Source organism: Halichoeres trimaculatus, unplaced genomic scaffold (genome assembly GCF_033239565.1).
Source record: "Halichoeres trimaculatus isolate MK-OKI-2021-1 unplaced genomic scaffold, fHalTri1.1 fHalTri1_scaffold_11, whole genome shotgun sequence".
In the NCBI taxonomy this organism is placed as follows: Eukaryota; Metazoa; Chordata; class Actinopteri; order Labriformes; family Labridae; genus Halichoeres; species Halichoeres trimaculatus.
This window is the reverse complement of record NW_027437189.1, coordinates 1,699,516-1,717,582: the sequence shown is the minus strand read 5'-3', so window position 1 is coordinate 1,717,582 and position 18,067 is coordinate 1,699,516. Positions and strand designations below refer to the sequence as shown.

At 38.4% G+C, this 18,067-nt stretch overlaps 1 protein-coding gene across 1 annotated transcript; it reads right to left on the bottom strand.

The window, feature by feature from the left end:
- Positions 1 to 1,017: 1,017 nt before the first annotated feature.
- LOC141800024 (galactose-specific lectin nattectin-like) lies at positions 1,018 to 16,136 on the bottom strand. Its single transcript, XM_074682481.1, has 5 exons — positions 16,087 to 16,136; positions 15,548 to 15,626; positions 2,974 to 3,108; positions 2,750 to 2,861; positions 1,018 to 1,191 (listed from the first exon to the last, which is right to left on the bottom strand). The coding sequence occupies exons 1-5, from the start codon at positions 16,134 to 16,136 to the stop codon at positions 1,124 to 1,126; spliced, it is 444 nt and encodes a 147-aa protein (XP_074538582.1). The 3' UTR covers positions 1,018 to 1,123.
- Between the last annotated feature and the right edge of the window lie 1,931 nt (positions 16,137 to 18,067).

Here is an 18,067-nt window from a genome sequence, read left to right as displayed (position 1 = left end):
TGTGAAAATATTTCAAATTAAATTAATGGATAAAAATATTTAAAAAAATAAAATCACAAAAATTTGCAAAAATTAAAAAAGCTTGAATAAAAAAAAACTGCAAAAATCTCAAAAGAATTTGAAAATAAACATTTTTAAAAATTCGGAAAAAAATAATTTAATTTAATTTTTAATTTAATTTGCAAAATTGAAAAAAATAAATTTAAAAAATTTGCAGAATTTTTCAAAAATTCAAAATTGAATTATTTTAAAAAATTAAAAAAAAAATTCAAAAGATTACTTAAAATTAATTACACATTTTGATTATATTACTCAACCCATAATTTTTTGTTGTTTGCTAATGTTTTTCCACATATCAGTCATGTATATTAATCCTGCACGTTGTCAGTGAAATGAATCCATCCTCACAGAATTAAAATCTGTATTTTCTTCCAGATGAGTCTTTTTGTAGATGTAGTTATCTTCCCAGGGCTGTAAAACTTGAGGTTAGCCACAGGTGCATGGAAAGTTGGTGGGCTGTTGATGTTGTAGGAGGTGAAGTAGAGCGGTGGCAGGCTTTATTGACAGATGGGATGAAGATTTAGTTCAACTAAATGTTAACGCAGGATTTTATTTAGTGTCAGTGTCTTTAACCATCAAAACCCTCTGTAAAAAATAACAAACTCTCCTGTAGGCTCTGAGTTTGTCTCAAAGGTTCCTCTGGATTGGTGCTTCTATTTCAAGTTCACATCTGCACTTCTTATTTCTGACAGCAGAGGGCACCAACTCCTCTCTGCTGGCTGCTGTCTTTCCAGCGATATTCAAAGTGTAAACTGGGTTGATAACTTTATTTGAACTATATGTAAACCTTTGATGCTGATGATGTAAATATGACTCTTATTAATAAAACGTGATTTCAAACACGCTGTGTGAGTTTTAGAGATGCCTCTTTATTACAGAGAGAGGAGCACTGGTGTTCAATGGATAACAAGGAGACAGAACACTAAGAGGAACAAACAGTAACTTCAGTGATTTTTTTAGAGAGAGGGTTCATTTGTTGGATTATATTCCAGCGATAATGTCATCGAGGCCTGACATCCAGCTGGGAGGGCTGGGACATCCTGACTGTGGATGCAGCAGGTTCTTATAGATCCTTGGCACAAATGAAAGGCTGCTCCTGGCTACACTTTGCATCATTGACAAAGTCTCTTCCTGTGGATACAAAGAGAACAAACACACAGAAACTAGAGCATATTTTACTTAAAGGTCCCATTTTCTGCAAAAATCACTTAATTAAGTCTGTTATTGAAATGTGTGGGTCTTTGTCTTTCCTCCCAGCCCACAAAATGTGATATTTAATGACCAAACCTGTTCTTAGTAGAGCTTGTGAATGTAAAATCCTGATCTAAAACTAGCAAGTCTGACCTGATTGGTCCACCAGAGCAGATACCCCCGAACCCCCTCCCCGGGAGGAGAATGCCAAAGTTGAAGAGCCATCACTGCTCTGTTTTTGGCTGTAAACAGCCACATAGCTCCATGCTCAAGCTTCCCATCTCAGAAGAAGACAGACTAAGTGTCTAGAGTTCATTTATCAGGAAATGTTCCAGCTACACTCAGTAAAACTGAGCATGTGTGTGCTAGTCACTTCACGGCCGACTGCTTTTCCAACTTTGGACAGTCCAACAGAGGGCTAGCCAATAGACTGGTCCTGAATCCAGGCGCGTTACCAACCATCCTCCAACAAACCTGGGACCCTGGAAATGTGAGTATTTTAAATGCTGTGTGCTGTGGAGCAGATGGAAGAGCTTTTCCTCAGTGTCCCCCCTGTCTCTGTGTTAGCTTCAGGATGCTAACTTTAGCTGCAGTTAGCCTGTTGTTTAAGCCTGTAATGTTACGGTAAACGAGCTTCTCTGTTTTCTAAACATTGTGCACTCGGAGCTCTCAGTGACGTGGAAGAGCGGGGCGGTGTCAGCGGTGGCTCATTCACATATGAAGGCCACGCCCACTAAATCAGAGCGTTCTGAACAGAGGGGCTATGAGAGCCTGGAAACAATGCTGCTGTGCTTGATTTATTGACTCATTGACAAGAACAGCTCCAGCCTACCTGGGGTCCCTCATCCAGGTCTACCCTCCTTCTGGTCCTCTACACTCCGCTTGTGAAAGACACCTGGTGCTCCCAGCCCAGCGCGGCTCTGAATCGCTAGCCAGACTCTTCTCTTCTGTGGTTCCCAAATGGTGAATGAATTGGCTGATTTATGCTTGACGTGTCCACGGGGTCTGCATGGCTTCGTGCGGACAAATGAAGTCATTTTTGCACCTATGCCCCCTCGCTTAGTCCCTTTCATGCAGAAAATTTCCACGCAGCGCACACACGAAAATTTTTAACCTGCCGGACAAGACTGTGGAAGCATGCGTCATGTTTGTGCAGAAAGCCTAATACAGCTTTAACTCTATATGATCCACAGTCCCTTTCTACTTTAAGAGATGTCTGAAGACTCATCTGTTCAGGGAACACTTAGACCTTAATCTGAGCCTTCTCCTCTTTGTCCGCATAGATTATTGAATATGTTGAAGGTTGAACCACATTGGGAAAAGAATTATTCTCCCACTCAATGGCAGCACCTGCAGCTGAATAACTTATAGCACTTTGTTGCACTAACTGAGGTTTTCCCTTCTGTTTAAATTCCCTTTTGTTGTACGTCGCTTTGGACAAAAGCGTCTGCTAAATGAAACTGGAGAAACACAGGTCAGAGCTGCAGTCCAGTCATACCTTTAAGGTTGATCTCCATACATCCTTCTCCAAACCACCGGTTGTTGGGCTCTCCTTTTCCCCATCTTTTGAACTCAAACTGCGAACCATCGCTCCACAGCCACACACCCTCCTGAGAAATGAAATCAAATGAGCATACAGCCATGAAAACCTCAGACACTGCCATGAGAATACAAAAACAAACACCGTCATAGAAAATAATCCGTATGGGACCAAACACTCACCTTTGCAGCGTCGTAGCCTCCTACCCATGATTCTTGGTGCCTCCCAGCTGCTTTTAACACCACCCCTCTGATGAAGTCATACTCAGCTTCACTTTGGATTGAAGCCAGATTCCCACCAAGCAAAGTGCAGTGACGCTGAAGAAGAAGAAGACAGAGCTCACAGACTGTTGGACTTCCTGAAACAACCACTACAATCACTGAGCCAGTTACCCGACCCAAACCCATTTCACTGTGAGGCTGTTTAGACTGTGAGAGAAATCCCTCTGAGCTGTAACTCTACCGTCAGTGTTTGACGGACACGCTCTATTGTTGCCTTGTGCTTACCAAAGGTGGGACCTGTTTAATATGTGGAATTAAGGCTGATTATCTTTAAGCTGCTCGGTTTAGACCACTGAATAGAAAGTGGTGATGCTGACGCTCCAACTCTACTCTTTAAGTTTCCCTAATTTCTCAAGAATGGAACTTCAAACGGCTCTTTGAAGAAGAAAAGACAAGCTCCACAGTGATGTCCAAGGTATTACGAATAGGAATCTACACGCGGAAACATCCAATCATGGGCAATAACTGTTCTCATTACCGTAACTCTTCAACTATATGGGCAAGAGAAAAGTAGAGGGCCTATTTATCATAGCTGGAGGACTCCAAGGTGTGTTTTCAGCAGCAGTGTGTGCACAATAAACCTGCCATAGACACCAGTGTTTCCACCTCCTCTGTAAGAAAAGTTGGCTGTCCCAGAAGTCACTAAAAGTGATGACGTCATTGCCTAATTTGCATTATAAGCTATTTGCAAGTAATTGTAATGGATGCTGTAAGAGAAGGGAATGACTTATCTATCTTTGTTGAAACGGAGCAGGTGCTAGAGATCAATACATACTTTCACATTAGTCTCCAAACTGTAGAAAAGTTGCTGGATTTGTGGCTAGTAGTTTTTTAGGGTTGGGCGTGGACACTATAGTATTTACTCCGTTTCATTTTTCTTCTTCTTCTTCTTCTACTTCTTCTTTTTCCCTCTGCTCTAATTTGACCCCCTAAACATGCTCAAAGTCTTACCAAAATTGGTACAAACCTCACATTCAGCCAAAAATCCAATACAATACAAATTTTACCCCCAACATACCAAACTGTGCTCACTAGCGCCACCTGGGCACACTAAAATACCTCTCAATGGCAGTAGGAATGTAGCAGAGAGATCAAACCAATGTCAAAATGTTCATCTCATTGAGATGTGCAAATCATACACTGACACCCTTCACCTAATACAAACAGGAAGCTGGCAATTTGCCTTTCAAAATAAAATTTGGCAAAATTTTTGAGCTCTTTTCAAAATTATCTCCTCCTTGGCCATAACTGGTATCGGCTTGAAATTCACCTAGATGACAGAGTGGACCCTGCTCTACAAATGCTCTGTATGAATTTGTTGTTTCTCAAACAGTTTTTGAATGACGAGCCCTCAAAGTCGGTGAACACCAAAGAAGCCCTTTCATTTCCCCCTATTAGAATGAATGGGAGAGGAGGATCCAGCTCCACACAAGCTGCTGCAGTTAGGCCTCTACACAAAAAATTAAAAGAGGTACAGTTTTAAAAATGACATGGATGGATTCCTGACTAAATTTACTACAAAAAAAATATCTGATTTTTACAGAGATTTGGTCAAAATTGTGGCATCTGTGATGAGATGTTTCTAAAACGTCAGTCAATTTCACTCATGAGAGGGCAGCAGTTGGTGATGATGTCATTCACTGATTGAGAGTTCCGTGCAGCTGGTCATGTGACTCACTGAAGGCAGGAAATGCATTTATTTTGCATACACATCATAAAGGGATAAAACCTTGACAGTGGAGGTGACACCAGCATGAGAGACTGGGAACAGTTGTTATTACCTTTTAAGTCACTTGAGGGCTGTGAAAAGTTGTTAAATAAACAGTTTACACTGTCTGCACCTGCTCCTCTGAGGATTTAAAACTTAACTCGACATTAAGTGATATGAAGAAGTAGTGGTAGAGTAGTAGTAGTAGTAGTAGTAGTAGTAGTTTTGCCCACATCCTGTTTACAAAGAGGAGACAGATTCAAGGAGTGGTCACGGTGTCCATCTTTTCAAACAGCCTGGTTTCAACCGTCTCTGTTTTCACTCCCTCCAGTTGTCTCTGATTATTTCTGACGGCATGGATATCACACCTGCAGTTTTTGTGGTTTGTACCTCAGCATCCGCCCAGGCCTTCTGACCTGACTCGTACCGGTAACAGCGAGAGTTGAAGGGAGACCACTGAGGAGGGCAGGGATCAGAGCAATCATCTAGAAACATCAAACATGAAGAGGAAGGGTCAGAATGAGCACGCCTGAGAATCTGAAGCACATCTTTAGTCTCTTTACGTCTGAAGAAACATTAAAACCACCGACCTTTTGGTGAAGCACACTCCCCCTGTGGAAGGAGAAACAGACATCAGATCATGGTAACAGCTCTCTGAGCTCTGGAGGATCAGGTTTTATTTTAGATCAGTGGTCTGTTCAGGTATAAACTGTCACAGACACGTCTATCTGCCAAACAGGCTGCGGGTAGTCTGGTTAATCTGCCCCCTACTGGTCATCCAGTTATAATACTTAAGTTCGAGTCCAATGAAAAGCTTGAGTTGGTATGAAGTAAGTGTTGAAATGGAGGTTTAAAAAAAAAGGGAAGGTTACCCAAAACTAAAAAGTCATGACATTGTACATCAGTAACAGCTGCTGAAATGAATAATGAGTTGGTCTTTCAGCAGAATTTACTGTTTTTTCCATAAAGTTCCTTACTGTTTGTGGCGAACTGAGTGAAGAGTAAAGACTGGAGTCTGAAGTAAAAGGTAGAAGAAAGACTGATGATATGGAAAGTATTAAATAACCTCAAGTTTAATTAAAAAAAGTCACTATTTTGGGGGTAAAGTGGTATGAGCTGCAAAAGATTTAAAATAATATATATATATATATATATATATATATATATATATATATATATATATATATATATATATATATATATATATATATATATATATATATATATATATATATATATATATATATATATATATATATCACATTATTATAATAAAATATTTCAAAATGATTATTTTAACAATTTTATTCATCTTAAAATAATGACTTTTGATTGATTTTCTAAGCTTTTATGAATTAAAAATATATTTTTTTACAAAGTCAGTTTTCATTTCATAATGTTGTTTCTTAATCAGAATGACTTGACTTAATTTGATATTAAACAATAATTAAAAAAATTACTATTATTATTATTATTATTATTATTATTATTATTATTATTATTATTATTATTGCCTTATTTTACCATTTTTGTCTGTAATTTATCAAAATGGTATTATTTTGAAATTTTTGTTTTTATTTATTTAATTATGAATCTTTTGGGGTTGCGTAGAGTGGACCCAACCTCCAGTTGTGACACTGAAGAAGTTTGGAAATGTCTTTTCAAACTAGTCATCAATCTTTGACTGTTAACATTTCCAAAATATCAAAGATGGAAAACCGTTTTAATTTGCATCCCCAGCTGAAATGTGAATGATATCAGATGATGTGAGGCATTTAAAAACCACTAAAGTTTCCTCGCCGGCTGTGTTTGAAGGTGGTTCAGGTAAAGAGTAAATTGTTAACCATTTTTAAAACAGCTTTGGAGAAGTTTGAAAAGCTACTCACGCGTCCAGCGATCCACAATCCACTGATCAGACAGAGGACAATCACCTGGAGACCAGCAGCCATCTGTGCAGACGTTCAGACACCAACAGTTGGCACAAAGAACAGACAGAGACGTGTTTCTGTGGTGTTTATGAAGCTCTCTGTGTAACGCTTTACCTTGGAGGTTATAGAAGGAGATATCAGGATGTCTCAGCAGCCAAGACTCAGGGTTTGAATACCTTCAACCTGCTCTGCTTCGTTAATTTGAGTGACTTCAAACAGATGATCACAGCCAAATCATTTAAGATGAAGCCACAGCCTTTGGTAAATGTTTGATTGTTTCTTTAACAATGTAAAGGAAAACAGATGATTTCTTTTGTACACTGGTTTTAACACATGACCTGCAGAAAGAGGGTGGTGACTGTTTTGATAAATTTAGGATTAGCTTCCACAGAAAAACAGATTATGGAGCTGGTGTGATGGCTGGATGCTTCAGCAGTTAAAGCAAACATGATATTAAGTCATTATACAAACACTGAGTCAGGACTGGAGGCTCTGCAGACGGCGATTAAAACTGTACAATCATCTCGAGATCAGCATCCATAACACTGGAAACCTGGATTTTAAATTCAACTATACATTAAGAATAATGAAGATAAATAAATAAAGGTTTAAATGGATTACTTCAGAGAATAAAGTATACCTGACTTTTTCCATACACATTCAGTAATATAGATATATATATAAACATAAAATAATAATTATATGTATGTATATATATGTATATATGTGTATATATATATATATATATATATATATATATATATATATATATATATATATATATATATATATATATATATATATATATATATATGTATAGGACTCCCTCTGCGACAGCTTCTGTAACCTGGATCTCCACTGACAGGTTCAACTGAAGGTCCCTAGTTTACAGGGTCACTCTTTAAACTGGAACACCGGGAGCTGACAGAGACAGAGGCTGTTTTCCAAACCACATACTACACCAGCAGTTCCTACTATTTTGGCTGAAATTCAGTCTGTAGTAGTCAGTTTGCGAAAACTTGCAAAATCTGCAGTATGCTAAAAGTCCCCGGATGTCCTACTGATCCAGGAAAATTTCCCAGTGTTCAACGGACCAGTCCACCTGGCATACTGTTCCCCACAATGCACGAAGCTGTTTATCAATACAAGTGACAGGTTTTGGTAAATTACCGCCATCTACTGGAATGAGTCGGCATTATAACTACAATACAACAACACTAACGTTAGTCTGTGAGATAGAAAAGGGATAAATGTGCCCCGTTTCCAGGGGCTTGACTTCTACCCTTGGTCGAGTTGTCACAGCTTTCCCTGTGGTCACCTGGCGACCTGTACCCATGGGACAGGCTCCCTGCTGGTCTAAAGGAGAAAGCGGTTCAGATGATGGAGCAGAGGTTTTGTTTGAAGGAGGCTGAACGTATCCGGGCTTACAGGACATATCAGATATCTGAGTTGGCACCAGATAACCTGGACTGAAACAACCAGCTGCTTATTTTGACAGGATCACCTCGTCTGCTCTGAATGATGTGTGTGTGTGTTCTGGGTGTACATACGTTCCTATCAGATCTAAAACAAACACTGACGCGCCATCCTCCAGGTTTCATCTCCAGCAGTCAAAGCTACACATCTGACATGTGTACACTTTGCTCCTTAATCTCTTTATCAAACAACATCTCTTATTTATGTTCCTCAGAAAGGAGAAATCCAAACCCTGCAGGAGGCCGAGCGTGTGTGACTGCAAACTTTAAAAAGTTATGTTCCAGGGTAGTGAGTGAGAGCAGAAAAACAATAACACACCTTTTATCCTGAGCTCATTTCTTAAAACTGTAAGGTTTTATGTTTTACTGCTATCATGTTCAACATGCTTCATTTCATGTCCGTAATTCCACAGATGCCGACGTATTTTAGGTACAGGAAGTGAAAGAAAAAAGGGTCAAAAAAAGTTCCTTCTCTGAACTTCTGATCTAAAAACATATCGTCTTTCATCCGTCTGAGCTTCCTCTTCTCAAGTATTTGGAGAATTGTGTTTTTTACTCTCGTTGAGGTGAAGCATCTCACTTTGACAACAGCCAGAGCAGCCTGTAGACAGAATAATACTGATACTTCCTCCCTTTAATCTTCTTAAAAAGCCTACGCTTGATTCAGGCTCTTTGCTCAACTACAGATATCAAACTTCTCTTTTATTTCTTGGAGAAAGTTGTTGGAGTCGGCTGTGTGAGTTTCTTCATAGCAACAGTTTCTGTGAGCTCTTCTGGTCATGGTTCAGAGCCCACTGTAGCACTGAGACTGCCCTGAGACCAGGGATCTACTTTTGTAGTGGTCACCTGTTGATTAGAGACTTCTTGGTATTTGTGAACAGCGTATCTTCTCTGCACACCAGGGCGCAGTGTGGAGTTCCTCAAGGTTCAGTACTCGGACCGATTCTTTTCATCTTTTTTACGCTTCCTCTTGACACCATAATGTGGAAACGCTCCATGAACTTTCACTGCCATGTCGATGATACTCAGCTTTACTTGTCAATAGAGCTCTGGGGGATAAGAGTCTATTTATACTCCCTCTAAGTCCTTTTCAAACATTGTTACTGCTCACATACGTCTGTGGTCGGTGAGACCGCCAAGTAAAAATTCGCATTATTTCCTCCATGTGTCTCACTAGACCTATGAATCAGGAGAAATAGCAACACTGCCCCCACAGTTGGCACTGCAGCGCTGCTCTGCTGTGCCTGTAATTATAAGCTTTATAGAACTGTGCTGAAATACAGACAAACACAGAGCATGAGCAGAAAGCTCCACCTGGACCCAGATCCATATTTGACCTGGAGCATACATGGGCTGTGTGCAGAGACATTATGCCCTCACATGTCCACTTCATGCACTCTGCCCATTAAAGATATAACCAAACATCCCTCTGAGAGTCTCTGAGTTAATGTGGAAGTTTCTCTGGATTGTTGGCGTAAATGGCCTACTGCCGTGGACCTGACCGACTCTGGCTAATTGGCTTTTTAAAGACAGTCATTATCATTATCATCATTATAGTCATCATTATTATAAACTTCATTATTATAATGATTACCATTATAATCATCGCTGTCATTATTTCTCATCATTATCATCGTATTTATCATTATCACCATCGTGATCATTCTCATCATCATCATTACCATTCTTATCATTAACATTACTATCATAGTCATTATTGACTTCTTTCTCATCATCATTATCATTAATATTATCACCATCATTATCATTATCATCAACTTCATAATTATCACCACCTTCATCACTGTCATCATTATTATCATCAACATTTTCATTATCACTGTGATCATCATCATTACCATTTTCATCAATATCATTATCATTGTAATAATTATCACTTTCACCATCATCATTACATCATTATCATCATTATCCTCATCAATATTATCATTATTATTATCATTATTTTCATTTTTATTATTATAACATTATCATTATCATTACCACCATCATCATTGTTATCATCATTATCATTTTCATTATCATAATCATCAATACCACCATTATCATTTTTATCTTTATCATTATTATTCTCATTCTCATCATCATTATCATCATCATTATCAATATTATTACCATTATTATTATTAGTGTTCCTATCATTGTTATCATCATTATCCTCATCAATATTATCATTATTATTATCATTATTTTCATTTTTATTAATATAACCATTATCATTATCATTACCACCATCATCATTGTTATAATGATTATCATTTTTATTATTATAATCATTAATATCACCATTATCATTTTTATCTTTATCATTATTATTCTCATTCTCATCATCATTATCATCATCATTATCAATATTATTACCATTATTATAATTAGTGTTCCTATCATTGTTATCATCATTATCATAATCATCATTACTTTTTTTCCCATCTCCAGATGTACTTGAGGAACAGACAGTAAAAAACAGGTTTGTAAAAGAGAGACAGAATGAAGACTGGACGTTTCAGCATTTCTTAACTTGATAAAATTACAGAGGAAAATAGGAAGCAAATTGGAAACAGATTATTTGATAGGGACTTGCTATTAATTTTGTCTGTGATTAGTCAGGGCAGGCCAACCAACTGGGGAATCAACCGCCATGGTATACAGTGTTTAGAGAGTGAGGGTGTATGAAGATCAACCAATCAGGGGCAAGAAAGATGCAGCAACGAGTATTTTGACACAATCACAGCTTTTTAACAAGCTGCTGAATGTGAAGCTTGATAGACTGGGTATCATCAATTAAAGACCTTCAATATTAACAATATGGGACAAGCCCAATCACCTTAAGGCTAAATCAAAGAAGGCAAGTTCTGCCGTTCAGTCTTTGAGTTAAATTAGAAAAGATTAGTTTTTGTCTACACATGACTTGAACAGTATTTAGAGCATCCTGTAAATGACACAAAGCGTGGCGCTGCATTGGAACAGATCAGTAAATTAAAGTATCATCTGCATAGAAGGGAAAGTTCACATTTGGAACATTGGTATTAATGGTAAACAGTAACGGTCCCAGAACTGAACCCTGAGGTACCCAGTTTCATACGATTTAGAATAATCCAGTGATGCTGGATTATTTCTTCCACTTCCTCCAAGTTAACAAGAAAAATTGAAGAAATCTTCTAGATATTTGATTTCAGCTGACTGTGCTGAGTCAGATCTTTCCTTTGAGTGTTTGGGTCTGAAAAGGAGAGCAGAGAGAGAAAAAGGAAACTGATCTCAACCCTTTGACTTTGATAAACCAGCTTTAACAATCCCATTTTACATTTAGTGGCAAATCTAAGCCGGTGACGACAAACACTCATGACCTCTCCTCCATCTAACCAAAACAGGAAAACCCTGAAATACCTTTTGACTTAATTTTCAGTTTCTTTCCTCATCGTCTCACCTGGGAAGTTCCCGTGTTATAAACCAAACCTGAGGACGACATGTTTCAGATTCTGGTGCCAAAAGTGAAGTCGGCTATAAAACCACTGACTCAGAGCGTCAGGACATCAGTCGTTGCTCACTCTGCCTGTCTTCACTACGGCTAAGGTAACATCTCATTGACTGACTCCTGATTCTTCTTTTAGCTTCACTGACAAACTCTTGCTGCAGAAAATCAGATTGATTGATTGAAATGTAAAATGTGATATGGATTAAATGTCTCCACAGATGGCTTCCAGTCTTCAGGTGGTTTTCTTGCTGAGTCTGACCAGTGGACTCTTCATTGCAGGAGCTGTAAGAACTCTGGTCCATCACACAGATATGAGCTCAATCAAACTGCATTCAAACACAGGCTGGATGTGTCTTTACATGTGTGTAACTGATGAAACCATGTGCTCTTCTTGGTTTTAGATGTCCCAGGCTGAGGAGCCCGGTGAGTAAATGTGACTCTGAGATTTGTGTCGGGGTTTGAATCATGTCAACAAATGTTTGATACAGCTCATGTTTGGACTTGAGAGACTCGTGTGTTTTTCCCTCTCTGTGTGTGTTAGTGGTTCCTGCTTGTCCTCCTAGCTGGACTCAGTTAGACAAACGTTGTTTCACTTTCTTCCGGCAGCAGAAGAAATGGGTTGACGCAGAGGTACAGGACGAAGCACGACTTATAATTCTGAGATAACGTCATTTTTGCCCCTAAAATCTCTGTTTCACATTATTTCCTCGTTTTCAGAGAGCTTGCATCAAGATCGGTGGCAACCTGGCCTCGATCCACAGCCCTGAGGAAAACCAGTTCCTCTCCAAGTGGATCGAACAACTGCACGGCAGCTCGGGTCTACACACCTGGATCGGAGGCAGTGATTCTGTGGAGGTGAGAAACACACACACACACTCACACACTCAGGATTTAACAGACTACCTGGCTTCTGGGTTCACCAACCAACCCAACAGATCGATTTTCTCTATATTTTCAATATGAAGCTAAACCAGCTTTCAGTTGGTAAAAATAAATGTTTTGGGTTTTTTTTTTCAAATTTTCTTAAACTCAAACTCTGCTTTGTTCATATTTTACCTTTATACATTTACACATGCAGCTCAAAGTGTTTTAGGGATGAAAAAAGACAATAGGTGATAATATGTCAGAAGAGCCCTATTAAATACTTGAAGTATTACATGATTTATTGAGCACAATAAAATCAGTAAAATTAAAGATTTAGATATAATGAGAAAAATCAAATACAAGGGGAAAAAATGAAATAAAAATTAAATTCAGGAATTTAAAATGAGAAAAATTTAAACTATTAAAATTTTTTTTTAAATAAAATTGAATTAAAATTCCTGAAATAAGATAAGCTAAAATGATTTCTTAAAAATATTCAAATTAATAAAATGAAATTAAAAAACTAAAAGAATTAAAACAGCATCAAATTAATAAAAAAATAATTAAAAAAAAGTTTAAAAATGAGTATCAAATTATCATAGTAAAGAAAAGCAATAGATTTAAATAAACAAACTTTATTTAAAATTGATTAAAATAACGTGAAATTAGTCAAAATGAAATAAACAGAATTAAAATAAATACAATTGAATTAATACAGCAGATATGAAATAAATTGAATAAAATGAACAAAAATGAAAAAAAATAAAAATAAAAAAATTATCAAGATGTGGGTAAAGTAGTATTAGAGTGAGAATATTGTCCAGAGATTAAGATAAATTACTCCAAATTAAAAGATGGATTCTTTGGGGTTTTTTTCTGCTGGCATGCTTAAAAAAATCTGCACACCACTGTTCAGAGCTGTTCTGATCTAAGTTCTCTGGATGTCTTCATTTGTCTTTTCTGTAAATATGAAATATGAGTTTAACATCATACCTTCAGATTTTAACATGGTAACATCCTCAGATTCTGAACTTATTGATTCATTGCTTGAGTTTGACCTGCTCTGGTGTCTGTGCGTGGCTCAAACTTGTAATCCATCACTGAAAAAAGAAACTAACCTCCTGTTAGTTTCTTTTTCACGCTCTGTTATTAACTTGACTGAATCCCCCTCCCAGGAGAACACATGGCTTTGGAGTGACGGCACACCGTTCGACTATCAGCGCTGGGGCCCAGGGAGACCCAACTACAACAGTGGAGACTGCATAGAGATGAACTGGTCAGGTAAACACTTTATTTATTCAACCACCATTCTTTGACATTTTACAACAGCTGAAGAGTAACTTGTCAAAGAGTTTGTTCATGCTCTGGTTTTAATCCCTCTCCACAGGAACCTTCTGGCTCGACAGCAGGTGTTACTACTCTCGCCCGTATGTTTGTGCCAAGGACGCGCAGATAACTCCTCAATAGGCTGAAATCAAACCTCGACTTCCTCCTTCTCTCTCCTGTCGGGCTTCAAAGTCCAAACCAATCAACGTCAACAGCATGAATAAACCTCTTCAGATTCTTCTTCCTGAATGTGACAACTTCATTCCTTCAGCGGGGAAATGTCATTTTATATCCTTTCCAGATGATCATGATTGTTTTGTCAGTTAAAACAAAAAATATGTGATGAGATTCTTCAGGAGTTACAACATCTTGGTATGAAAAGAAAAGGAAAAAAAATAACTTCATTAAAAGTTTTTCTGAGCTCTTGTTGCCTTGATTTCTGTTTCCACTTCACGCAAGCTCCTTCCTTGGTGGAAGACGTTAGTTCAGGGAAGCAGGAATGTGCTCAACACAGTCCAGACGTACAGGGACGTGTGTGCGGAGCTTCACCTTCCCTACGTTGTTACATTACAGCCTCATTACGAAATGGAATAAACTGGAAATTGAACTCTTCCCTCAAAACTCTACACACAACACCTCATAACGGCAACGTGAAAAGAAGTTGAATGAAAATTTTGCTAATTACTTAGCAAAACTTTGTCCCCTGTCTCTTATGTCGGTTACAACTCCACTGTCAAGGTTTCATCCCCTTATAATGTGTGTGTGATACAAATTAAATTTTCCCGCCTTCATTGAGTGACATCATCACCAACTGTAGCCCTCTCAGGAGCAAAAATGACTTAGGTTTTGGAAACATCTCCTCATAGATGCCACAATTTTGACCATTTCTCTCAAAAAATGAGATATTTTTGTAGTAAATTTTGCCAGGAAACCATCCATGTCATTTGTAAAGCTGTATTACTTTTACTTTTTTGTTTAGAGGCCCAAATGCCGCAGCTTGTGTGGAGCTGGATCCTCCTCTCCCATTCATTGTAATAGAGGGAGCTGAAACAGCTTCTCAGGGGTCCACCAACTTTGAGGGCTCGTCATTCAAAAACTGTTTGAGAAACAACAAATTCATACACAGCGTTTGTAAAGCAGGGTCCACTCTGTCATCTGAGCAAATTTCAAGCTGATACCATTTATGGCCTAGGAGAAGATCATTTTTGCAGAAGGCCCAAGAATGTGGCTTCGTTTTATTTTGAAAGACAAATTGCCAGCTTCCTGTTTGAGATAGGTCAGGGGTGTCAATGTATGATTTGTGCATCTCAGTGAGACAAACATTTTGACATTGGTTTGATCTCTCTACAACATTCCTACTGCCACTGAGAGCCATTTTAGTGTGCCTAGGTGGCGCCAGAGAGCACATTTTTATATGTTATATGTCAGTTTTTGTATGTTTTGTTGTGTGTCAATTTTAGTGAGTTTTTGAGCACATTTAAGAGGTTAGATAAGAAGAGGAAGAAAGAAATGGAGCAGAAAGAGTAGTGTTCTCGTCCCTATGTGAGGACCTTAATATAACACTAGAACATCACATGTACACAAGTATTTACAGTCTTTGTTCTGTACTGTATTGATGGCACAGGTAGTAGCAGGTACAGCCTCTAGCCTGTTTGTAAAGGATCCCTCAAGCTTGGCTCACCTCTTGGCTGGACCTTCTCAGGGTCGTCCTGAAGCCCCTCCTTTGATATCTTCGCTGTGGTCTTAGGGTCGATGTCCTGCTGAAAGATCAACCAGGGCCCCAGTCCGAGGTCCAACGTGCTCTGGAGCAGGTTTTCATCCAGGATGTCTCTGTACATTTCTGCATTCGTCTTTCGATGAGCGGTGCTTTGTTTCTTCCAAACATGACACCTGGTGTTCACGCCAAAGAGTTCAATCTTCGTCCAATCAGAGCAGAGGATTTTCTTCCTCATGGTCTGAGAGTCCTTCAGGGACCTGTAGGCAGACTCCAGGTGGGCTGCCATGAGCCTTTTACAGAGGAGTGGCTTCCTCTGGCCTCTCTCCACAGACGACCTCTGAAGCTCTGACAGAAAGACCATCAGGTTCTTGGTCTCCTCCCAGACTAAGACCCTTCCCCCCTGATCCCTTCGTTTAGACGGGGTCCAGCTCTAGAAAAGTCCTGGTGGTTCTGGGCTTCTTCCATTCACAGATGATGGAGTCCACCCTTCCCCAGATTAGTGCCTGGAGACCATCGTGTCTCTGAGGTCTACAGACAGCTCCTCTGACTTCATGCTTAGGTTGCGCTCTGACTGCTCTGTCACCTGTGGGACCTGATGAAGACAGGTGTGTGCTTTCCCACACCAGGTCCAATCAACAGATTCGATCCCAGGTGGACTCTAACGAAGCTGCAGGAACATCTCGAGGAGGATCAGAGGAAACAGGTCGAACCTGAGCTCAGTGCAAAGCTTCATGTTATTCTGTCCAATTAGAGAAAGGGTGCTGTGAGTTATCGTCGTCTTCCTTCGGCTCCCCGTTCAGTTAAACATCCTCTATGAGATCAGACTGAGCATTTTTAACAGATCTGCAGTGAAATTAAAGGTTGAAGTGTCTTCAGCATTGTCAAACAGCTGAGCAGGTTTGGACATGACGTGAATGTGATAATAAAACATTTGAGACAACAGAGAGCCAGAGACAGGAAGAGAGGCAGTAGTCTTGTATTTTTACTGTCTTTGCATACATTTTGACACAAACTGGGAAATGAAAACACAAAAGGACAAAAATAAAAGAGAAACAGCAAAAATCTCTTTCCTTCACCCGAGTTCATAATCAGACAAAACGCTCCTGAAACAAAAAAAAAAGCAGCTGCACTTTTTCTTAACATAATGTTACATTATTAGCTTTACACACCCAGCTGTGACTAGGTTGGCACGTTGAGACACAGACAGCAACAGGAAATCAAAAAAACTTAATACAAAGACAGAAAAGCTGATGAGATCTATACGATGCTTTAATTTAAACCATTCTCACGTTTCAGAGACACCTGACGAGTCAGAGGAGCAGGGGGCGGGGCTTGTTCTGATTGGAAATGGTTACTCATGATCAAACTCTCAAGGTGAGTCTGATAAAGTCTACTAAACCCAACATTTAACAGGATTTAACTACGTTCACAAAGTTTCACAAACACTTCAATTAGACTTTAGGATCTGTCTATGTTTTTACTACTGCTGGTTGTGAGCACGCTCAGTGACCTGGAGTGTCATTATTTTAGGCTTTCAGCAAGAAAATCACCAGAGGAACTCCTGGTGTTTGGGTTTCTATGAAGCATTAAACAACTGAAGAGCAGAACACTCTGTTTTCTTGCTTCTAGCTTCACAAAATTAAGATTAAAGAGGGGGTATTCTGTTTTTTTTTTTTTATTTATGATTTTATATTATCATTTTTATTATCAGTCTTTTATTTGTTAAAATGTGTGTGTATATGTATGTTTTTAATTTGTTTTATTTTTTATTTATGTGTTAATTTATTTTACTATTTTAATTTTTAATTTTTATTATTTTTTTTAATTTTTTTTTTAAATGTGTGTGTGTGTGTGTGTATATATATATATATATATATATATATATATATATATATATATATATATATATATATATATATATATATATATATATATATATATATATATATATATATAGTATCTGTATTTTAAAGAAAAGAAAAAAAAGAATGTTCTTAAAACAAAAAATAGGAGATATTGTGTTTTCCCATATTATGAACATGAATTTTAAGTAATGATGTAACGATTCTTCACATTGAGCGTGTGCAGATTTTCAAACCGCTACTTGTTCAGATGTTGCTGAAATCCCTGAATCCGTTCGTAAACTGATCAAAAAGCTTTGAAAATGGCGAGATTTCCACAAGATCGTCCCAAGATTTCATGATGACGTCACCACATGACTGGGCCTTAAACACTAAGGTCTGCCAGTAGCTCCGCCCCCAACAGGCCTCCAAAGGGCTGGCCAATTAGAGAGAAGTAGGCCTTCAAGACATTTCATGTTTCAATTGAAATTATGGCTTTTTAAAACACCAGTGTGAGAACAATAGAGATTTTTATGAGCTGTAAATCATGAAAAGATTCTACGGAGACACCAGAGGGACAGAATAAAGACATGTAAAAAAAAAACCACAACACCCCCTCTTTAAAGACACTACAAATGCTTGC

What these genes read in the sequence shown, in the direction of transcription:
- LOC141800024 (XM_074682481.1), bottom strand. Translation starts at nt 16,136, where the DNA reads ATGAAGTCAGAGGAGCTGTCTGTAGACCTCAGAGACACGATGGTCTCC. An exon ending in AGAGACACGATGGTCTCCAG is followed by an intron (nt 15,627 to 16,086) that starts GCACTAATCTGG and finishes TTGATCTTTCAG; the next exon opens with CAGGACATCGACCCTAAGAC. An exon ending in GAGGCTACGACGCTGCAAAG is followed by an intron (nt 2,862 to 2,973) that starts GTGAGTGTTTGG and finishes TTCATTTCTCAG; the next exon opens with GAGGGTGTGTGGCTGTGGAG.